This window comes from Vanessa tameamea, chromosome 6 (assembly GCF_037043105.1).
Source record: "Vanessa tameamea isolate UH-Manoa-2023 chromosome 6, ilVanTame1 primary haplotype, whole genome shotgun sequence".
Classification (NCBI taxonomy): Eukaryota; Metazoa; Arthropoda; class Insecta; order Lepidoptera; family Nymphalidae; genus Vanessa; species Vanessa tameamea.
The window spans coordinates 2131695-2157500 of record NC_087314.1 but is presented as its reverse complement, the minus strand read 5'-3'; the positions used below and the strand labels follow the sequence as shown (position 1 = coordinate 2157500).

Below are 25806 nucleotides of genomic sequence, written 5' to 3'. Positions count from 1 at the left end.
AGAGTGAGTGAGCCAGTGTAGCAAAAGCGATAAAGGACATAACACCTCATGTTGGGTATGTAAGAAATGGTTAAAATTTCATGCGGCGTTAAAGAGCAGTGGTTTTCCTAAAAAAAAAAATTAAAGTTATATAAGTTATTGAATAGAGAATACATATCAATAAATAAATATTAACTTTAAGTAGTTAATTATATATAAATATGAATTAAAAATAGTTACTGTATAAATCTTGAGCGCGTGGAATCGTGACAAGAATGCTAGCAGCATTTCCCCGTTGAATCGCAATTCCGATCCTCTGGGCAAAAAACGAACCAGCCCTCCTGTCAGCAGTGGAGGCAAGAAGGCGAGGTGTTATACTTTTAATGAAGATTTTCGCACAACTACTCCAAATTCTTATTGAATAGATTATTTTTGTAACTACCCTATGAACTAAATTCCACTTACGAGGGATTTATTAAGTCAATAGTATTGCACGCTATTGATTAGTTGAAGTAAATATTTGGAAAATAAATTTACATGCCATTGGGAAACGAAGCTTTCGGCAAACAGATACAGGACGAATGAAACTCATAGCTTACATTTGACAAAATTTCTGTTCGTGCGATTTACATTTGTTTTGTTTTTTTATTTTTATACAGTCATAGCGCCGCTCTCTGAGTGGCCAGTGACCTTTTTCCGCTCTCTAAAATTAATTCTTTGTTAAATCATAACAATTTAATAAATTGCAATCAAGAATTATCTTTATTATTCTGCAAATATACGGCTGGTGCTCTTCAAAATGAGAATATAATTGATTTTTTATGTGCAGCTATCGTCCCATAATCACTGGTACAAAAATCGGCTTACCCTATTAATATATAAAATTTTAAAACTAGATTCATAACTAAGGGTCGTTCTGTAATACGGGCCTGAGATTAGTAATTTTTACATTATTTGGACAATTTCCTCAAATGCCTTATTACCAAAATATATATATAATATGGTTTCATAGCCCCCAAAACAAGGACATAGATCACACGTAACGTTGCATGCAATTAAATCTTGCGTTAATGAGATTCCTCTGGAACTAACGCAAGCCGCACACTTGCTTTGTCCTCTGCTTTCAGTGTGAGGCTCCCTAATGTCATTTTAAAATTTGACACTTCCGTCTGTCTAATTCAGATGAGCAGGAAAACTACTTTAGGCAGAATGATTTATGCTTTAACAATTTTCGTAATAATAGAAACCATTGCTATATTTATATAAAAAAGTTCTAGTAATTATTTGTAAATAAGCGAATGTTACATACATTATCAGCCTGTAAATTTCCCACTGCTGGGCTAAGGCCTAATCTCTCTTTGAGGAGAAGGTTTTTGGAGCATATTCCACCACGCTGCTCCAATGCGGGTTGGTGGAATACACATAAGGCAGAATTTCGTTGAAATTAGACACATGCAGTTTTCCTTCACCGCCGAGCACGAGATTAATTATAAACACAAATTAAGCACATGAAAATTCAGTGGTGCCTGCCTGGGTTTGAACCCGAAATCATCGGTTAAGATGCACGCGTTCTAACGACTGGATCATCTCGGCTCTTAGCGAATGATAACATTTCTAGAAATTATATAAATAAACTTTATGGAATATAGTAATATGTTTCATCAATATCAGTTTGGAATACACATATTTGTTGATTGGACATAGTAGTTCTATGAATATGAAATGAGTTTCATTTGATTTATGATTATTTAAAGGTTATTAAAAGATTGACCCGTTAAAACTGAGTCAGTGGATTGGGAAAGTAAACTTAACAGATGACATAAATGAGATTCATTTTCACATGCAAATATAAATAAATAAATAAATATTGGACAACATCACATACATTACTCTGATCCCAATGTAAGTAGCTAAAGCACTTGTGTTATGGAAAATCAGAAGTAACGACGGTACCACAAACACTCAGACCCAAGACAACATAGAAAACTAAACTCTTTCTACATCGACTCGGCCGGGAATCGAACCCGGGACCTCGGAGTGGCGTACCCATGAAAACCGGTGTACACACTACTCGACCACGGAGGTCGTCAAATATAATTCTATAGTACCTGATATCCTTTAAAGGATAAATTGATGTCATTGATATATCATTAAAAAGGGTTCTTCCAAAAAGTTCCCATGTTGAAAATATAGCAGAGAAAATGATTATTAACAAAAATAAATATAAAGTTTCAGGACAGTGAACCGATACTTTATGTTTTCCAACTGTTTGATTAAAGATTTTTCTTTTATGATATAGCCAAAACATTTTTACAAAGCACATAGACTTAGAAACTGGTTCGGATTTTACACGCTCTTTTGTATTCCAAATAAGTATACAATGTATAAAGATTTTTTTTTGACTATTACATACATACATATAAGACTTGAAATTTCAATAACAATTTCGTTTCATAAAGAAAATTCGCACGAAGAAATTAGATACTGGAGACGTTGCAACACATTAAGTTGTATGTAAACGAATATATTGGGAAATAATAAAGAGTCATATTTATTTTAATCCAATAAATTCGTTCCGAATGTCATTATTTTAGAGCGTATAAATCTATATATTTTAAACGTTTCTTGGACGTTTATAATTTATTAAATAGCGAATATAAATCATAAATTAAACAAGATCAGCGAATTAATTTATTCAATAAGCTTTAGTTATCAGGCTAGTTTTAATGCATGCCTATCGACAGTCTGCAACGCGTTATTAATGAGATCAATTAGCGAATGTCAATGTTCAAAGTGTTGGCGTCGTAACGATCGACATTGAATACTATTGAATTGACCAAATCATTTGTAATGCGTCAATTATTTTTTCTTACTAATTAAGGTATGTATTGTATATATGAATAAACTAGACAATAGGTCTTTTGACTGGTTTTTAAAATCCATTTTTTTTTATTAAGTAGAGGTTAAGGAACCTAGTAAAAGTTTGTTTATGTTTTTTTTTAATTCTCGTACATATTTGCTGAAAAATATCAAATTAAAAAAATTATATTTAAATAGCGCGCGTAAACGCTACTTTCACAATATGGCGCTGCAATGGGATCGGTGACGTTACTTTCCTGTATTGTAATCCGTGGCACATATAATCCACTTACAGTAGGCAAGGGAGGTTAACAAGCAAGTGACGTCATCATAAACCCGTCCAACCAGGAGCGTTTTGTGTCACGTGACAAACGTTTAAAAAAATGCATTTTTATTAATGCATTTTTGAATAAATTCATTATTATTTTCAACTTTCGTTAGTAAATAACCATTTTTAAACTCATAATATATACTGATTACAATAATTGACGCTTTATTTTTCGCATTATCAAATAGCCTATTTATTAACTTGGTGATAGAACTTTGCAGCCTGTCTTGATATATATCATACACTTTTTACATATGCTATCGTCTCACAACAATACCTAGTATATTTTGGTTATGTAGGACCACTTTTTTACTTCAAAATAATAGTACCTCGTATGGTTTGCGAATATCGTGTTTATAATTAATTTAAAAAATACTAAAGCACGATATGGCAAACGGGGCTTTAATCATTGTTGATAATAAACTCATTTCATAAATTTAAACTTCGATTTCACTAATTTGAGTAACGCGATTTTTTTTAATAATATTTAACAATACCTGCGCGCTGATATGAACATAGTGGAACTACGATATATTTTAAACAATATTTCAATGTATGAAATATTGTGTAAAATATTTATATAATTAAATCCAGGGTGTTTTAATTTCGTCCACTCGTTGAAAAGTCGATTTAAAAACATTTATTTTGCTTTATTGAATTTCGGAAGCGTGTTTGCAAATAGCACATCTGTAGTACATGAACAAATATCGATTTGTAGTGTGTATACGATCTTATCAAAGAGGATATTTTAGTAAAGAATACGTAAATAAAACCTCTTTGTATGTTTTCTTATGAAACGTTTTATGATTTACATTCTACGGTTCTTGGATTATATTTGTTTGGGAGCACACGTCAGGGACACCTAGTCTGGCTATATATATTTACTTTTATAAGAGCCAAGATGGCCAAGATCACTTGGCTCTCACATCTGAATCTTAATCATGAATTCATGTCTAATTTCAATCAAATTTTCCTACATGTTTATCGATAAACCTGCATTGGAGCAGCGTGATGAAATTAGCTCTATATCTTCAACCTCAAAGGGATAGGCTTAGCCCATCTTTGGGACATTTACTGACTGTTGCTACTGGGTTACATTGTGCTTTTGTATTTCAATGCTATATCAATAGTTTTAACGTAGCTTATAAATTTACATTGTAATAAATATCAGGTATTAGGATGTAAGCTATTTAACAAGCTCATCCGTCGGGACGCAATCTAATAAAAAAATTGTATCAAATCAAAATATATTTTATTCAATTGGGCTTTTACAAGCTCTTTTGAATAGTCATTTTACAAAATATATTCAGTGAAGCTACAAATGGTTTGACATGTAGATTCTACCGAGGAGAACCGGCAAGATATTCAGTAGTTACTCTTTTCTAACATTCAAAATATAACGTTATTTTAGTTAAATACAGTTATATATTTATATAATATAACCTGCGTGGAAGTCAACAAGTATTAGTTCCGTGCATTTTTATCACCCATGTAATCGTGTATTATATGTTTTTTTATTAATGTGTTTTTTTTAAAATAACTTGAATTTATGAATCGGAAATGTTAAAAATATTTTTGGAATTTTAGTATAGAAACGGATACCTTGCACAAGAAGGACTCGTTGACTTTACGGAGTCGGAAATTTGGCGATATAAGCTTATCCTTAGGTCTCATATACATACAATGATTATCATCGAAGTCGAAATTGTCACTAAATATAAAATTTATTCTTTCTTAAATTAATAAAATGTTGGAAAAATATTTCGACATTTGATAAATATCATCAAATACGTACCATACATTATAATGATGACTTGATCATTGTAAGTTTCCTTCTTTTTGTGTTTGTTGAAGGAACTAAATTATTCATTCGTTCATTCATTCATTCTTTCATTCCATAATATACTAAGGTACTTGACTGTCTTTTGTAATTAGTGACTGAAATAAGAGAAGAAAAATAAGTGAAGTGATTAAAATAGTTTTTCACGTGTGAAGTTAATGAAAAACAATGTGATTCGTGTTAAAATGCAATGGGCTGGTGGAGGGAGGAATTCGTCGATGATTAACTTCCAGGGGATAATGAAATCGGTTACATGTCTCTAAAGGACGTCAAAGGCTCGAAGATGTCGGCAGGTATGTGAACATATAATTATTTTATAACGTAAGTTACGTTGGATTCGTTTGAATAAATTAAGAGATGTTTTATTTCAATGACACTTAACTTAGGTAGGTTGACTGGTAAATAACGCGCAACGTTTTAAACTTTACAATGCGCAAAATTAGCCTTACATGGAATACTGCTTTCTGCTCAAGCTCCCTAGAACCAACCTCTTCCATATGAACGCATTGTTGTGACATGAACGTGGAGTGGCGAATTATCGACGGTCAAGCGATTTTCGACCGGTTCTATGTATAGCTCTGCTTAGAAATGAGGGACCACTTTGCATCTTCTCCCGCTTTTTTCACGGCGAATGTTCCGAGGATTGTTTGGATGAGTTTCGGTCACGACTGAATTTCTATCGGACATCGCGTCAGAATTTTAAATTCCACCTTGATGTCTGAAAATCCACAACAACGTTATATTTAAGGCATTTTTGCCTCGAACAACCAATTTGTGAACTAACTTTCACCGGCGGTTTTCTGAAGCGATATAACTTCAAGAAAAAACGCTACTCATTCCTCTAAGAACGGCAATACATCGAAAAGTCCCTTGGTGTTGCAAATATCCATGGGGGTTGTAGTCACTTTTTATCAGATCAGCCTGTTTGCCACCTATTGCATAAAAGAACAGACTTATTGCATTATTTCTACAATTTCCCATATAATTTTTTCTTAGAAATAAAAGATTATGGCTTCATAAAGAATGAAGTCTTGATTTGTATTGATTAGGTAAGAGGAAGTTATTATCCGCACACAAACCACAATTGGCTTTAGTGGTAAGCTTTTATTATAATAGAACGGTTTCATTTATTTTTATTAAATACAGTAAATTTTACTGCTGGCAGTGGTCTGTGAAATGGCCGAGTGGGCGGTACATCAGTATATCTGTTACTAATTCTTTATATTATCGTGGCTTAGAGAATGCATTAAATGTGTGCTTCCAGGAACACGACATATAAGACCTCAAATTTTAAGGTTATCTATATAGATAGATAGATATCAAGTTATCTTATAGAGCAAATTTCATTTTGCTGGGGTCAGCTCCATATGCACGTTTCGTTTACATTTGAATATTAACGGCTGTTCGAACCGTCTTTAAATTCCGTAAAAAGTCCTGCTCTGTAAGGCTGCGTCTCCATCGAATGAAAATTGCAAACTTTTGTGTTAACAACACAAATTGAAGACTAAAAGTTGCTGTAATTGACAGAGATTGTCAACAAATTTTCTAAAATAGAGAACGTTGCAAAAACACGTCAAAAATTGAAAAATTACTATTTCAAAGGAAATTATTATTCAACACTGGATGTAGTTTCCAGAAGTACGATCTCAGTTCAATTTAAGTAGAAGTACATTATACGTTACAAATAAATCTTGAATATTATGTAATATTAATATCCGTCGCAAAATACTGCTTAAATATTCACCAAGACACGAACGAAGCGCTTATTAAGGCTTTGATACTGCTGCGATGATATTGCCGTCTAATTACACTGAAACTTAAGTTCCCTAATTGATTTAAGGGCTCGTTAGGGAAATGTTTTCCATTACTTTAAATTACTTTTTGGAATAACATATTATTTTTAATTTTAGAGTTAATTTTACTAAATCGTAATATGCTAACGGTGTTCTGTTATTGTATTATTACATAGTTGCAGTTATGTTATATCTATGTATTATATATATTATAATAATAATATAGTATTATATGTATGTCAGTGCGATCCGAGTTCGTGGTCGCGTATTAGTAGATGTACATATGTATGTGCGGCGTTTTACATTATTGCACATTACACGTATCTCTGTCACAATTTCGGCGCGTCTATAGATTCTGCCACGTCGATATTGTAGCTGGTTTATATATGTATATGTTACTGTAAAAGCTCGAACTAAGGTAAACCTTAAGATTTTCCAGTAAAACCTAAGATTTACCTGAGTTGGTAAATGTAAGTATTTATTATAAAGTGACGACTTTTTCGGACTTTTACCGTACCAACCTAACCTAACCAACATGTAAATCCTAAGATTTACCAAGTGATGTGATGGTAAAAGTTCGAATCCCAAAGTTTTATGGACATTTACCATTCATAATCGGTAAATCTTAGGTTTTAATGGAAAATCTTAAGATCTACCCTAGTTCGAGCTTTTACAGTAACATATATAACCACTTATACATATATATATATATATATATGTATAAGTGGTTAGACGTCAACTCGTTATCAGACGTGATGATCTTCGAAATGAAAGTAGTCGTTCACATTTGTAATATATTTTCGATATTCACCTCAACTATAAAACTCTTCGGTTGTGTTCATACTGACACAGTGGCGCCTTGCTCGCTTGCAGCTTGACGTTGTAAGCATGTACGATAAAAAATAAATAAATCCTAATTAAACTTTTTGATGCTCTCGACACCTCGCCTTATGGCTTCCACTGGTGACAGGAAGGCTGGTTCGTTTTTAGCCCAGAGGATCGGAATTGCGATTCAACGGGAAAATGCTGTTAGCGTTCTTGCCACCATTCCACGCAGTCTAGATTTATTCCGTAACTATTTTTAATTCATATTTGTTTATATATAAGGACTCTATGTTAATAATTATTATGTTATTATAATTATATTTGTAACTAGTTTATATGGTAACATACTCCAAGGTTCTAAGTTTAAGTCCCGGGTTGGGCCAATAAAATAGTTACTGGGTTTTCTGTCAACAAAATTTCAGCATTAGCCCAGTTTCTGTTAGTTGGTCCTGTTTATATTACCAGCTTAGCTTTTTCCGATCGTGTCGGATTTCTCGTCCCATCGGATTATGAATGTGAGTGGAAAGAACGTGACCTTGTGTTTGCGCTGTGCGCGCGCTTTTACTATTTAATATTCACTTGTGCACTAAAATATATTCTCTCTTCTTGAAACTGTTGCCGAAATCGGTCAAGGGGACGTCTTATGTCTAGATAAACGTTGACGATAATATTAATAAAATCACATCTCTATAAAAATAATGTATTAACTTAACAAACCTTTGATTTAAGATTTTTTTCTTACAGCGGGGTCAGCGGTGGCCATGATCGGCGCAAATTTGCGCTTCGGTTCAGCTGGCGCTACGAATTCTTCGATCGTGAACAACACCAGACATTGTCCGCCAGGTGGGGCGGCCAGTGCGGCTGCTCTGCTGGCGTTGTCCGGACTTGGCATTTCAGCGAATATAGCGCTCATGGCCGTCATACTCAGCAAAAAGCAATTGCGAAGGTAAATAAAGAATGCTACCGATTTTATAGAAATGTTTTTCCTAGCTCCGTTTCTGTAATCAAAACACTAGATCGGCGTAAACATAACCATACTTTGTTTTCGCACGATAGTTATGTCAATAGGCTTAATATTGAATAAAGACGAAATATTTATCTTACAGAATATCCTATTTATTTTACTGATAAACGTATCAACAGGATACGTTTATTTTGTTCTGTTATTTATTCTTGCTGTGATTCTTGTAGCTTATTCTCAAAATAAACTCACATTTCGAAACATTTTCGAAGAGTTTAATCTAGAAATATTGTTTGATGAATTATGCTTGTCGTCAATATTTTGTAGTATAGTTATTTTGTTGATTCATAATACTAGCTACCATACTAAATATGTATAAAAATATAACAAAATCAAATGATCACTTCGTCTGTAAGTACTTTGTTTGAACCTAAAGGCTCACATATTTTATTCGTATTTGTTTTTTTACAAACATCATACAATATTTGAAGTAATTGGTTATATAATATGTTTTATTCATTTAATTATATAATTATTCATTTGATACATTCCCCTCGTGTAAAGCCATTTGTCAAATTGGTCTAATTTGACAAATCATTTAGCTGAGACTTATTTCAAGTTTATTTCAAACAGCGTCAGTCAATATTGTTTGACCAACAAATTGGGTTTTAAATATCGCTTATTTGGCCCATTATTTTTCAAAAGCATGGTTACTGTAGCCTTATTGATAGTCTTTTTATATATTTACACTTAGTTATAGCGATGGCAGCTTTCTTTTGTACCCGAACTAACTATGATTTTCGATACCTTAACGTTCAGGGAATATTAATTATAGTAATTTAGATAAAAAATGTAGACCTTCATCTTGTTCGAAAATAAAAATATTCTTTATTCAAGTAGGCTCATAAAAGCACCCTTGAATCGTCATATTATAGTGTTAAATTAAAATTAAAATTGCCACCGTTTCGGAAAGTAGATTCTATTTAGAAGAACCGGCAAGAAACTCAGTAGTTACTCTTTTCCACCATTTTTATTACAGACTATGTCAGTAAAGTACAATTTAGTTAGTAACATGATACAAATATACCTACTTTATTCGAAAAGCACTTATAGTTGGTATTTTACAATATTAATGAAGTGCAAAGTTAATGTCTTGAAATGGAGATTTTACTAAAAAAAAACGAGCAAGAAAAGTCAATAGACATACAAATTAATTAAATCATATTTATTTATTTTACCGAAACATATAAATTTATATGCGTAGAAATATCTGAGCTGGAAATATTGCTAGCGTCATCTGCTGATATAAAATCTAAAAATTAAAAAATAGAGCACCGTTTTAAATTAAGAGCACTCATTGTGATTAAGTCAATAAAGGTAAAGGTTGAACTAGCACGAAGCGTACATGCCTTTCATAATATGAGGTAATATTTTTAAAACTGCCAAATCGTCATTTACATAGAACCTTTTTCTACGAATTTTGAAGGGAAAAGTCCGCTAGAGTTTCGACATATTGCTATTATTTTTGGTATTCGGTTATTTTCAACTCTCAGGAATTTAACATCAAGGAAATTCTTTAAAAGTTGAAATGTCAGTTGAAATTTTATGTGAAATTCTATTTCATCACTTTGCTTTGCAGTTCTCAATTTTACCAAGGTTTTAAAGTCTAGAGAAATGTTTTGCATATTGTTACTGATTTGGTAATGATTTGGTTTTATTACAAAGAATACATAAGTTATTTAACCTCAAACAATTCATTGTCATCATTCATTATCATATGACGAGTTTTTTGCAGCCGATGAAGGGTGAGTTTTCAGTAGTTTCAATTAATTCTGTTAATATAAACTCTAATTATCTTATGATCGAAATGAAAAATTAAGATTGAAACTGTAATTTTGAATACTCATTTCTTGCGTTACAAATCTCAGACTAAGTAAAGTTATTTGGAATAGTTATTCAGGAATTGGTGAAAATTATATATATGGAATTTGTATAACGCCCAAAACATGAAAATTCAACCAAAAATTACCCTAAAAATTCTTACAAACTTTCTCTCAATAAGCGATTATCAGTAAAGTATATTGTTTAATTCTTTTAAAAACTCTTTGCAAGCTACTGCTTTATTCTAACTAGTTTGGACTAGTTAAAACTTTTAGAGTATGTGACAGAACAAATGTATCTCGCATTCTAACGAACGTGAAAACGCTTTGTTCTCCGCGCGCTGCAGCGAACCAAGATTATCTGATAATCCTATCAGAACTCAATCGGATCAAAGAATATCCGAAACTAGATCCATTGGTGCGAATATTTTTGATCACGTCGGTTAATTCTATTTATATGCACAACATTTGTAGGAGCTCGATGGTTTAGACTATTATTTACTGAAAGGATATGTGATGCGTATTAGAATTAATAGAATCAAAGACTATTTCGAAACTAGGTTTAGAATATGATGGTTGTAATATGAAACTCGAACCGCCAAATGGGTCACTTGGTGTTAAGTGCTCACCAGCGCCCATAGATATTGGCGCTGTAAGAAATATTAACCATTCCTTACATCGCTAATGCTTCGCCAGCCTTGGTGACTAAGATGCCTGTAATCCCTTGTGCCTGTAGTTACACTCACCCTTCAAACAGGAATACAAAAACACCAAATATTGCTGCTTGGCGGCAGAATAACTGATGATTGCACGAAGCCCTACCACAAAGTTAAGCGTCAAATATCAAATATGACAAAGAGACGAACAAAAAATAAAAACATTTAATTATTTTTTTAAGTGTCACTTCTATCGCGTGTGAATTGCACAAGCGTCCTTATTTTAATCTTTTCAATGTATTAAGTAGCAAAAAATAATAAAATTAAGTAGCAAAAATATATAGTAGCAAAAAAAGTGACTTAGTTGCATGTACTAAGTTACTTTAAAACAATAAAAAATATTATAAGAAAAAAACTAATAGTCAAGAATAGCAGATAACATATGGTTGATTGAACTCATTGGCGTTACATTTCCATGACAACTTCCAAATAGAAGTTCAAAGCATATATTGGAAAAATTTCAAAAGTCACAATGGAAGAGTTCTCTTTTGTACTTCCACGAGCTTGACCCAAAAGAATTTATTTTCCCGATTACTTTTTACGAGTTCATTGAAAACATTAACAGTTGATCTAAGTTCGTGCTGAAGATTTCAAAGAACGTCGCAAAATAGTTTAAGATCAAAGTCGACTGTGTCCTGAAAGAGAACTAAAGTAAATAAAAAATTATATAAAATGTTGTCATTATAAAATCTGCTCATTGATATTTTAATTAAATAATATTTATAATATAAAGACATGAATTGAAAGACATTTCTCATTGCGTCAATGAGACGACTTAATTATTATATAATAAAATATTAGTTATCCGTAGCTTCGGCCGAGTTTCTTTTTACTGTATTTTTAGATGTTGAAAGAGAGTAACTACTGAGTTGCTTGCCGTTTCTTCTCGGTAGAATCTACATTCCGAACCGATGGTAGCTTTACTTAAAATAGTTTGTTAAATGACGATTCAAAAGTGCTTGTAAAAGTCTATTTGAATAAAGTATATTTTGATTTTGATTTTTAAAGTCAGGTTTTATGTATAAAAAAGTAGACTCTTGGGGTTCACGCTTGCTTCGTACCAAATTTCATCGAAGTCGGTTCAAAACAAGCAGACAGAGACTTCCGCATTTATAATATTAGTATAGATTATTTGTAAAAAGTTAAACTACAAGCAAGATATTCTCTGCTTCATTTTCATTGAAGCATAATTATCTCGAATCATCATTGAAGACTAAGTTTGATTAACTAGACAAATAATTACTCGATGTTCTATCCAGAGTAATTTCTGGAATTCCGTTTAAGTTTGACTTGAAATGTTTCGAACAGTTTCCTCCCATTAATTATTGAAAATGGATTATGAAAAATACTTATAGCAAATTCTGCCAAAACACGCTTAAACTATGTCACGTAATAATCTTCTACACAAACATCAATAAACTACAAATGCATTTCTTGAACTTATATTCCACCGAAAATAAATCTGAAATGTAAAATACTGTTGGGCCCAGCTTTGGGAAGTATATTTAAGATAGATTTATAGCGAATTTTGGCCAAACACACTTAAACTATTTCATGATAAATGTCCTTTAAAATCGTCTGCACTAACATCGACGAAATATAAATGGGCTCATTGAACTTACAACCTAGAAAATTGGGATGGTAAAATTCTGTTGGGCAACGAGAAAACAATATACATAAAGCGAATTAATGCAAATCGTGCCTAATATATTATAATTTCGCGGTTATATATATTAGAATCTCTCGCACAGTCGAGTATCAAACATCTAGAAACGCGAACTTTTGCATTTTTAATAATAGCAACATTTACAACACATTTTTTTTATTATAGTAGAAATTTGACAACTCAAAATTTATTATAACTATATATCCGTTTAAATTTTTAAATCCATTACGAATACAATTGAAATAAAACTACATCGAATAATGGAGACGTATTATTCATATTATTTATGTATATATTCGTAATTTTATTCATATTATTCATCATTACGGTCCGTTTCCTCTCAAATTGATAGCAATTTCAGTCTATACACTGTACGTAATTGTATACAACTATTTGCAATATTGTAAAAAGCTAGTAGAAATTACGCAACATTGTTATTTTTTTATTGTTAATATTGTCGGCAAATTGAATAAATGTATTTTATGAATACATTAAAGAAAAAGTAATGTTGATGAATGGGCTATTAAATTAACTTAACCTGTTAATATATTTAAATCTAATTTCCGAAAAACATCGATATTATGGCATATTGTTCAATACGAGATTTTATTATTAATAAAAAAGGGTGGCCTTAGTATTTGTTGATTTTCAGGCATTTAATATATAGATTTGAATTGTCTAGTGCAAATGACATAAACTCTGTAACTAAACTGGTGTTAAAGAGTAACTCCTAAGTATTTTGCTGATTATTCTCCTTAGAATTTAATTCAATATGATGATTCAATTGTTCAAATAAAGAATATTTGAAATAAACAGTTTTTGAAAAACATGTCAACGAAGTTTCAAAATTACGATAATTATGTTCTATAATAGAGTAGTGAAAATATAGAATAAACTTTAGACACAGAGTAGCTATCACCAGACGAGTATATACAGCACAACATGAAATACATTAAAGAACATTTTGTTAAACAACTAAAACGTAACCAATTTTTCCCAGTGTGGTAACAGCTTAATTAAGCTTATGTTATATAAATATCAAATTAAAAAGCAAAAGTATCTAATAGTATTTAATATTAAATAATGTGACATTTCTTGTAAAAGTTATATTATATTTCTCATAGTCAACCGTTATTAAGCTCGGTAGTTACGGATGATAAAGACCAGACCTAAAAGCGGATTGGTACGTCTTACATCTTGGTATTGTAATGAAAAAGTATGTCAGGGTTTTTTTGCTTCTTTTTGTTAATGTGTGCCGAAAGTACACACACATACATATTATAATAGAGATACTGATCCTAATACTATACTACTAGCATAGCAAAATAATGTTTTTTTAATATTCGCATTTTTTTTTTGTAATAAGTTAGAATGATATTAATGATATAGTATATATATTATAATCTATCATTCGCAAAAATATTGAAAAAATATACATAAGTACTCATTAGTTAACAAAGTCATAATTATATTTTAGAATATGACAAAAACATTAAGGAACTCATTTAACATGCAACCGACCACTCGATTCTCTATCTTAAGTCAACTAAAGATGGCCGTCTCGCCGCCCGCGCGTCATATATTTTTTTATGCTACGTCGTCTGTCCGGTGACGTCACTTCCCAAGCCACGTCACTCAGTCTTCGTTCAACAATAATATATATATATATTTAATTCAGGTTTAATTTTTCACTAATTTTACTTTAATGAGAAACTTCTTGCTTCGTTGTGAATGATAATATACATATACTGAGCTATATAAACGAGTACATAATACATTTTACTAACTCAATATTGCGTGTTCACACTGGATCAAAATTAATTTTCAAATGGTAATTAGTGGTAATAATTCGTCTTGCGTTCTGCGGTAAAGAGAGTAGGTATATAGTATAGGTATATATTTGTAAGAGAGTTTCAATTTGTTAGTTGTTGCATATCTAAAGAACATAATGTCATTACACCGTCTTCCAAGTGCATTTTTTAAGAGAACAGAAGAGGAATTAATTTAAAAAAAGAATCGTTCAATACACAATTAGACTTTTAGTTTCTATAACATAAACATCAGATGATTAAGTTTAACAAAACAGAGTAATTAGTATAATAATGATCGTTACGATTCAAGCGCCCCCTCCGACGACTAACAAGCTAATACTCTACAGTGCATTTTTTTTTTGTTTCTGTGTGTCATTTTGCTGTTAGCCCGACTGGTCTTTACAGCGTCACCGTGTGCGCAGCTGTGTTTGTTATTTATGATATAATCTATATGCTCTAATTTCTCTATGGTACAATTAAGTTTTGCCTTCGAAGCTAATTTTGAAATAAATTATACGAGCTACCAATTTCAAACAACCACACAATTTTAATTACGTTAAAATGTCTTCTTAATTATTTATTTAATATACATAGATACAATTATCGTCGTGCCAAACAATCTTTCCATATGTTGGTACTATAGTGTAAACAAAATGTTAACAATATGGCTACGCGTTCTTTCATACCCCATGTAATCAGACTAATGCTATAAATATATAAGTTTCGTAGGTTTGTTTTTCTGGATTCACGCAAAAACGAATATGATTAATACTAAACGTTCATGTTTTACTTGTTGTTAGAGCTTTGTGCGACTCTGTTTGGGTATAGTAATGGTAGATTTCGGTCACGGCGACAAATCTCGTGGGAAACCAGTCAGGACTACACAGGAGATATTATAGTATCATCCGTAACTCTCACAATCCGATGGATCGGCAAACCCACCACGACCAGAAAGTTTTCAGGCTCAGGTCCAAAGACTTTACATTCTTTCCAAGGCGCGGGAGTGTACATCCTTCCAAATTCGAAATTTGGGGCTATTACTGATATTTATTTATTAGAAAAACTCGATAACTTTTTTTTGGCCCGACCTGGGGTTTGATTCCAGAATCTCGGGATCTGTGGTATATCAAGCCACTAGACCAAAGCGGCACTCATCGTACATTCCACCCCAAAACCACAATACTTAGTATTATCTCTTGTCTGGTGGACTTAGTATAGTGTCGGTTCCTCTCAGGTCAGGGTATTTTCTTTTTCAATCCGGTGTTAGTCTTTAATAACTCAAATGCTTCTAAAGGAATTGTTTTGATTTGATTTGTTGTGTTCCAGTTTGAAGGGTAGGTGAGCAAAATTGTAACTACATGTACAACGGACGTAATATAGATCCCAAGATTGATGGTGCATCCTTAATGTGAATATCAGTCCGATGGGATGGCAAATCCGACATGACCGGAAAGGATTCAGGCGCAAGACGAACGCCTTTACGTGTTTTATAAGGAACGTTAATGTACATATTTCCAAGTTTTAGACTTTTGGCTGTTACTATTAGGTTAGAACTCAGGACTTCGAGATCTGCAGTCTTATATCTAGCTGCAAGACCAACCAGGCAATCATAACAACATACAATTTAGAAATTTAATATATTTGTACGAAAGCCATGTTACTTGAGGCATTTGTTTTAGATGACCCGTTTGAATCGCATACTATTTTGGGTTCCCTTTATGTGCAAATATTTTGGGCCCGCAATAATTCAATATTACTACGTGAGGTCTTAGCGTAAACAGCTGTCCTTGAACAAAAGGGTTTCTGGCTTAGTTGGTAACTTGGAATATGTTATGATGGTTTAGAGTATAGTATCTCAGTGAAATATTTTAGTCATTGTTCATGTATTATCTTGTATCATATTGTGATATATGAATTCCTCCAGATGTCTGATATGCTTTGACTGAATTGAATAATTTTATTTATGAAGGGAGAGCTTAAAGACAATTAAAAGCAAAAATCTTTAAAATTTATCTTTAAACAATTTGTATAATTATGCTTATCACAGATAACGTGACGATGTTTTAATAAATGTTACTATATTTAATAAATGTTCTTTTATCGATTTTTCTAACTCTAAAAAATTTTAACTGTGACCGCAGGCAAGAGGGACATAACATTTTAGTTCCCATTTGCGATTTAAGGATTGACTAATATTTCTTACAACGCCATTGTCTATGGGCGGTGGTGACGACATACCATCAGGTGGCTCATTTTGCAAAACAATATAAAAATAAATTGTCGGAGAACTCTCAAAATATTCATGATGGTTAGAGATCACGTCGGCGCGGTAATAAATATTAATCATTCCTTACATCACACCAAGGCGACACAAAACCTAGGACCTGATATGTGGTATTTCTTGTGTCTGTAGTTACTCTGGCGACGACCTCCGTGGTCGAGAAGTGTGTACACCGGTTTTCATGGGTACGCCGCTCCGAGGTACCGGGTTCGATTCCCGGCCGAGTCGATGTAGAAAAAGTTCATTAGTTTTCTATGTTGTCTTGGGTCTCGGTGTTTGTGGTACCGTCGTTACTTCTGATTTTCCATAACACAAGTGCTTTAGCTTCTTACATTGGGATCAGAGTAATGTATGTGATGTTGTCCAATATTTATTTATATTTACTGGCTCATTCGTTTTTCAAATCGGAACTCAATAATATTAAGTGTTGCTATTTGGCGGTAAAATATCATTAATGGGTGGTATTTACCCGGACAGCCTTGCAAAAAGCCACCAAGTGTGCTATGATTTAATTTCAACTCGTGTAGTTTTCGGATTTGGAATTGGAGCACTTAAGTTATTTTCGTATGATAAACAAAATAACGTAAATTTAAAGATTGCAAAACTCAGACCCGACGAGATATGACGGAGATTACTTGTGAACAACTTCGCATAACCAGAAAGCGTGAAATTTTATATTTCTATGTGGAAGGAATATGATTTACATTATTAAAGTGAAAACGCTTTGGGCTGATATGTTTTTTCATAGACATATCCTTGTGTAATATTACAAATAGTATGTCGAAACAGAAATGATTAAATATGACCAACTTTATTTTTATTTTCTAATTTGATTATGAAACCCAATTTATTCTAAGAAAGGATATTTCAATCATACTAAAAATATAAATGTGAAAGTTTCGAAGGCCATTATAGATGAGGAACTGAATGAAATATGTCGCAGAGATAGTCTCAAATAGCTGATAGGTTACTTTCACATGTACAATCTGTAAATTTCCCTCCTGGGCTAAGGCCTCCTCTACCTTTGAGAAGAAGGTTAGGAGCATTTTCCACCACACTGCTCCAATGCGGGTTGGTGGATTCACATGTGGCTGAATTTCGTTGAAATTAAACACATGCAGGTTTCTTCACGATGTTTTCCTTCACCGCCGAGCACGAGATGAATTATAAACATAAATTAAACACACATGGAAATCAGTGTTGCTTGCCTTGGTTTGAAACCCGCGATCATCGGTTAAGATGTATGCGTTCTAACTACTGGGCCATTTCGGCTCTTTTAATTATTGGTTACTTTATATCCCGGAAAATGTACCTAACACGCGAAACGCTCAACTTCCAACAAATGTGGAAGAAGCAGGCGGAAACGAATTGATCATAATAATAAATATATTCTACTTGCAGTACTGTCCTTTCAAGATAAGAGGCAACTTAGCCCACTTGTAAGACATTTAAAGTCTTGACTTCAGATATCATATTGAGCCATCGGACTTCGCTATCCCAAATATAGTTTTTATATAATAATCATGTAAATACTTCAAAAATACCTAGATGTGCTATTTTCTTCTTCGTGAAGCTCAAAGACGTCTTAAGTTATACGAAATTTAGCGTGCTTTTGAAAATTCAAACAGAAATGAACGGCAATTTAATGCGCCCGTCTGTTGAACTTATTTTTAGAGAAAGATGAAGGAACAAGTAATAATGTTGAATGAATGTAAGATAAAATAAGGCAAATAAAAGGAACAGTCAGAATCAGGAGAGACATGGAAATCACATTCAAAAGTATATATATTTACTATTTAAATATCAAATAATAAGGATCTTGTTCCTTTCTTCCTGAGATTGTTACTAAATACCTTTTGGGTTTAAATATTAAATGTTTTTTTTTTTAAATATTAAGTGGATATCACTTGAGACATTTGATGAATTTCTTTTTAATTCTGAAGTTAAAAAGTTATCAATACTTAAGATATACTTTTTCATAAAAGTAAATGAATTGGTTTCTCTGTACTATATTAATAATGTGACATATGTTTCGTTATATTAAAATGCCTGACGAAACGCGACGGTTCAATGGTGATACTCATATAAGGGATCAGACCCTTTTGAGGGTGGCAGCGTGTTAACACGATAGCCCCATCCAATATGCCAATCCATACGAATAATAATATAATCATTGACGAGGGTCATAGTTCTCCTTATGGTAATTCTAAAGTGGCTGACCCTGATATAACAAGTTCGTACGCAACAAAAAATCCGAAATTTTTGGCAATAAAATAGGAGACCTAGTCGATATAGATCTATTTGAATTAGTTATTCTATATTTTCTCATTCTAGATAGCTTGGGTCTAAATAATTTTGCCACAGAGATAGATTACAATCTCAAAAAGTACATAGCAAACGCCGCCCCCCCCCCTCGCGCGTGAAAAAAGCGGCGTGAGAAAACTAGAGTAAGATATTTTATAAAAAAGGAAAGCTGTTTAAAAAAATAATTCATGTTACCTTAATCAAATGAATTATAGCATATAATAACTGATTAAAATGCAATTGCAAGATGATGTTAAATAAAAGCATTCATAAGTACAATATTTATTTATTATGTAAACGAATAATCAATATTAGAAAATAATAAGTCGCTGAAACTGAATGATGAATGAATGAATCACAATATAAAGTATATTTATACATTTCACAGGTGGTCACACGGACTCCTTTTCCACCAAGCGATCGTAGACTGCGCACGCGCAGCCATACTGTTGCCCCTCGGTATCGCCGTGTTCCGCTGCCAGCCAGTCTACAAGTGCTCGTTAGTGGAAACAGCATTTCTATTACTTGTGAGTACTCGTATTGTATTATTTCTTGTTAAGGAATTAGATATACACTTTTACTTTAATTTTTTATTAACTTCATAACCTAGTAGTAAATCGAGATTATTTATTTGATATCAATATGTTGTATAAAATACAAATTTACGAATATAATATGTCACATACATGTTAAGCATAATTATTAATTTTTTATGTATATGATCATTATTTATTTTATAAATACATCTGTCGAAAATCAGAGCATTTGCGTAGATTTAAGCCAGCCTGCTTGCGTTTGCGCGCGAACATTCGCGAAAGCTTGCCACAACAAGCGCTGATTGATTCAATACTTGGGGAGCATGATACAATATTATAGCAGTAGCACATAGTCGTGCCTACGCTCGTGTAGATGAGTTCTTGCGCGATACAGTGCAAAAAGCAATCGTTCATTTTATTAATTTAAGACTTAATTTGAATTCATATTCAGATCTTAATTGATTTCCAGTGAAATTACATTGCACTGCACTTGACGAAAAAATGTTTTTTTTAAAATGATGTTTTTCTTTAGTCTAAGGCACTTCGTAAGCTGTTATACGATTGCAAAGTTACCTCCCGGAAAATTGCGGCTCATGAATTTTTCTATACTTTGCACATATGCAAAGATCCAATTATTTTTTTGGACCACAGCCAACCACAACACCATGTACCACACGGAATATCTTACAACCGAAAATGCTTACAAATCTGTATAAATGTAGACTAAGTGATATTATTCTTGCCAAAAAACTGAGTTAGTTTTATCGTTCAGTGACCTTTTGATTTTACTTCACATTATACGGTTATTAGTTGTTCTTAAAGTTCACAATTCAGGCAAATCTAATGATGAAGAATTTTGACTACTTTCTAATTTTCAACTAATAATAAATAATAATAATCTTATAATATATTACGAGAACCGAGATCTCCCAGTGGTTAGAACGCGTGCATCTTAACCGATGATTGCGGGTTCAAACCCAGACAAGCACCGATTAGTTTTTATGCTTCTGTTGTTTCCTGAAATAAATAAATGCTTATTTCGTGCTCGGCGGTGAAGAAAAACATCGTGAGGAAATCTGCATGTGTCTAATTTCAACGAAATTCTGCCACATGTGTATTCCACCAAACCGTATTGGAGCAGCGTGGTGGAATATGCTCCTAACCTCCTCCTCCAAGGAAGAGTAGGCCTTAGCCCAGCAGTGGGAAATATACAGGCTGTTACTGTAATATATTACTTACTATTTAGTTAAAAATGTATAATATAAGAAAACATTCGTTGAATGTTCATCTAAAAAGAAGAAAAAAAATATAAAAAATATATTATGAAACAATAAGTTCCTTTTAAAATTGAAGGTACCTTTAGTTATTGATGCTACTTTGCATGTAATATTTTAACTTATTTACTTCCTCTGTGACATTGTAAGTAAACTAAATAACCCACTTTTTACTAAGTTCAATTTTAGTATCAAGTTGTTCCTTTGCACACTTATGGTTGACTGTAGTCAGTAAGTTCAACGAGTTTGAACTCGTTTGACCTCTGTCAGTAACATACTTGCTCCTTTAAAAATATTCTCATTAAAATAATTTAATTTTGGGAGGCAAGATGACCCAGATGGGACTCTCTTTGATCTTGATCAAAGATTCCAGACTTATGTCTGACCCAATTAATACTATATGTTTATGTACTAACCCGGAGTGGAGCAGTTTGTAATAAACCCCATAAATTTCTACTTACTAAAAAGATGGTTTTATCGATGACATTTCTTGAACCTTTATATATAAATATAAAATTAATAACATATATCTAAATATCATAACAATTTGAAAAAAATCGATGCACTATTCGTAGTATTCTTAAATCAAATTATAAGAAAATTAAGTCCTTCGTTATAGTATTGTTTTGTATATTGTGTACACAATCGGTCCATTAAAATACCGCGTGGCTGAAAGTTTACGTAATTATCGAATTACGTAATACGTAAACCGTGTGAATTGATACAAAATTTAATAACATCGATGAATTTGAGTCTAAATCATATTGAATGTAAACAATTTCGCTAATTGAAAATTAATATCCAATTTCAAAGCATTGAAATGTACGAAGATGCATGCATCGCAATTGATATTAATAACGGGGAGTGAAGTCAACGAAATATAAGGCCGCAGTCCGCACTGCGTAACAGAACTAGTAATAGAAAGCAGAGCTAGAAGTAGCAATTTAATTACATATCCTATAATCCTGATTCTGTGTCAAAAAATAATCCTGATATATATATTCAATCGCATGCTATTTATAACGAGTAACAGTATCTATATGTAATTAAGTATTTGTATTTATTTCTTATGTAATTGAAATATAAATTTATCAAATTACAGAACAGTTTGTCGGCAGATATTGTTCTCTAATTTTAAATATTCTAAGTATTTATATCGATCACATGAAAAATTTTACAAAAAAAAAGATTATTTTTTTCGTTACGTAACGCATTACGGTCTAGCTTCCCTTTCTCTCACGCATACCGCTGCCGCGGTAGGCTCCTCCTCTCTCACTCTAACCCATAGCACAAGCCGTCTTTTAGACAGGCGCTTTTCTCAAGTTAAACAATTTAAATATGAAATAGTTCAACTTAGATTGGCTATTTTTTTAGAACGTCTTTTAAGATATATAAATAATCGTCTGATGTCGGGATGGCATCTACTAATATAATAGAATACTAGCATGCCTTACTAGACGTCATTTAATTTGTTTTCAAGCTATCCGAAACGATCTGTACGAAAATATGTGTTCAATTAATGTATAAAAATTGCCAAAGCCATCATATTGACGGGTTACCGTCTGTGATTGTTTACAGAGTTAAAACTACATACATATATACTGTATAAAACTTCTCTATGGAAAAATACATACGCCATATATGTTTATTGTAATCGTTTAAACAGATTCGAAGTTCATTAATCACAAACAGATATTTACGACATTCATTTCTATAGACAAAATGAAAACTATAACTATTTTTAAATATAGAACTAATTCGGGAGGTTCGAATGAATTCAGCCAGCACTATCTATTTTTGTTAGTCTGTTTTTTTTTTTAATATAAATTGAATATATACGTTATTTTTAAATTGAACATGCATCGATGTTTTTTTTTTAATTTAATTTTAAATAGTTAGGCAAATTTATGGTCCAGATGATATGTCTTAGGTCTTCTAAGCCACACTAGTACTGTAAAAATTATAAACAATTTCCACATAAACGGATTTCAAGATATTATGTGATTTTACCTGAAATTACATAGCAATATTAATGCTAAGCTGTATAAAAACTGGCAACTGCATGGATACCTATGTCATAAGATACCTTTCAGAGACAGAAGAGTAACCTATATTACTGCGACATTGGTGTAGTAACTGCTGATTCCCGGTTTACCAGTAAAAAAATGTTCAGAAGAATATTGCATATTAAAAGATAAATCTTATTTTTTTTTTTATAGAGATGTTTAATTATCAATTGATTTTCATAGGCAAAACAATCTCTTGCAAAAAGTATTTTATATGTCTTTTACTATAAAAGAGTTGCCTCCTACTGGCCAGTAATACTTACTTCAGTGGATTGTCAATTTAATATTTTATGCGACGGTCTCTAAAAATATTTTCATTCGGTGAAATAAATTTAAATTGAACCGAGCTCTTTTATTTCTATTTTTCATTGCATTACATTAATATCAAGTCTGTAAATTTCCCACTGGTGGGCTAAGGTCTCCTCTCCCATTGAGTAGAAGGTTTGGAGCATATTCCACCACGCTGCTCCAATACGGGTTGGTGGAATACACATGTGGAAGAATTTCGTTGAAATTAGACACATGCAGGTTTCCTCAAGATCTTTTCCTTCACCGCTGAGCACGAGATGAATTATAAACACAAATTAAGCACATGAAAATTCAGTGGTGCTTGCCTGGGTTTGAACCCGCAATCATCGGTTAGGATGCACGCGTTCTAACCACTGGGCCATCTCGGCCCCTCGGTTTATTTTTCCCTAACCTATAATTCATCAGAAATTTATATTCAATATTTAATAAGCCGTAACGTGTTCGATTTTTGAAAAGTAAGTGTCATAGCGTTCAATATTTCGATAATGACCCGCGAATATGTTCACTGACATAAAAAACTCAATTTCTAAAAGGAAATTGAAAATCCACGTAGCTTGACGACGGTCAAGTCGAAGAGATTTATTCGTCCAGAATATATTAAACTTAAAAAGCTTTTGACGCATTCGGAAAATTGTACTTGTTTCATGTTTGGACATTTTCGTGTTTATATTATGAAATTTAATAAAACTTTGTCCAGCTAGAGAGAGAGAAAGATTTTACACATGAAATTTTACTTTAATAATTGTTTTATAAAAACGAAGAGATAGCCCAGTGGTTAGAACACGTGAATCTTAACAAATTATTAGCAAGTTCAAACCTAAGCAAGCATCATTAAATTTTCATGTGCTTCATTTGTTTTTCATCATCTCGTGGTTCGCTGTGAAGGAAAACATCGCGATGAAACCTTTATTCGATGGATGGAAAACAACCAACCCACATTACTGAAGCATGGTGGAACAAGTTGAAAACCTCTTCCTCAAAAAGATAATAAGAATTAGTTCAGCAGTGTGACATTTAAATATAACAGATAATTACAAATGTATTAAAAACTTTAATTTAATTAAATAATCTCATTACATTCTTATATTTATCGCAACAAAAATCAGTACTACGATAATAAAAAAACAAATTTAACTTCGAGCTTGAAGTTTATTTCTGTTTTCAGAAGTGACATTCAGAAATATAAGTTATAACGCTGATTACATAAAGTTTGAGCGAGAGTTGACTTGAGGGAGAACTTGTTAACCTTAGATTCGAAGTTATTTCAATGAGAAGCCGCGCCGAGGGATCGTGACCGCAGCGCGGCGGTTCACTGACTGTTAAAACCAAACGTCCCAAATATTATCGAGTCCGTATTATAAATCTCAGGACTACAATGGTGAATCTCACAGATAATTTGTCGGGATGATTTTAATAAAGTACGCACTTAGAGTTGCATCAGTCATCAGAATATATTTACGACAATATTACGTATAATCACAATAACATAGATATTTTAAGACAGAAACTTAAAGGTAAACTTATAACACTAAGTTTATTTCAGCTCCTTCTTGCAGCTCGGTATTCGTTTCTATAATAACATTCCACATATGCCGAGCCGAGATGGTTAGAACGCGTGCATCTTAACCGATGATTTCGGGTTCAAACCCAGGCAGGCACCACTGAATTTTCATGTGCTTAATTTGTGTTTATAATTCATCTCGTGCTCGGCGGTGAAGGAAAACATCCTGAGGAAACCTGCATGTGTCTAATTTCAACGAAATTCTGCCACATGTGTATTCCACCAACCCGCATTGGAGCAGCGTGGTGGAATATGCTCCATACCTTCTCCTCAACGGGAGAGGAGGCCTTAGCCCAGCAGTGGGAAATTTACAGGCTGATTATGTTATATGTTTATTCCACATATATTAAAATTTAAATTTACGTAAATATAAATCTAAAGAGTATATTAATGATAAAAAGCTTGTTAGTCTTCGTTGATTGTACTTTAATTGATTTGAATAAATGTACCCACTGTTTTTATCTGTTTAGGTGTCTGTTTATTTAAATCTAAATATATTTTTATTAAAGTCGCCTCATGACAGCACTTGAATCATCATGTTCCAGTATTTAATTAAATTAAATGTCGGTTCGGAATGTAATTTTTTCTGAGAACTATATATAAAATTAAGTCTTATAGAAGATATTGTTGAAAGAAGAGCTTATTTCTTGACGGTGCTGTGATTTGCTGCTGCGAATTTATTTACTGTAATAATATAAAAAACCTACCTCGATAGTAAATAAATAAATAACAGCCTGTGAATATCCCACTGTTGGGCAAAAGCTTCCTCTCCCTTTTCCACGAGAAGGCAAAAGCTTCCTCTCCCTTTTCCACGAGA

At 32.6% G+C, this 25806-nt stretch overlaps 1 protein-coding gene across 5 annotated transcripts in view; it reads left to right on the top strand.

Moving 5' to 3' along the window:
- The window catches only part of LOC113393478 (uncharacterized), a 45710-nt gene that overhangs the window by 12046 nt on the left and 7858 nt on the right, over nt 1-25806 (top strand). For all 5 annotated transcript variants that reach the window (XM_064215218.1, XM_026630369.2, XM_026630368.2 and 2 more), the window contains exons 2-4: nt 5077-5299; nt 8369-8570; nt 19632-19770. In XM_064215218.1, the coding sequence (XP_064071288.1) occupies nt 5260-5299; nt 8369-8570; nt 19632-19770 (381 nt within the window). In that variant the 5' untranslated portion in view covers nt 5077-5259. The remainder of the gene's footprint in view (nt 1-5076; nt 5300-8368; nt 8571-19631; nt 19771-25806) is intronic.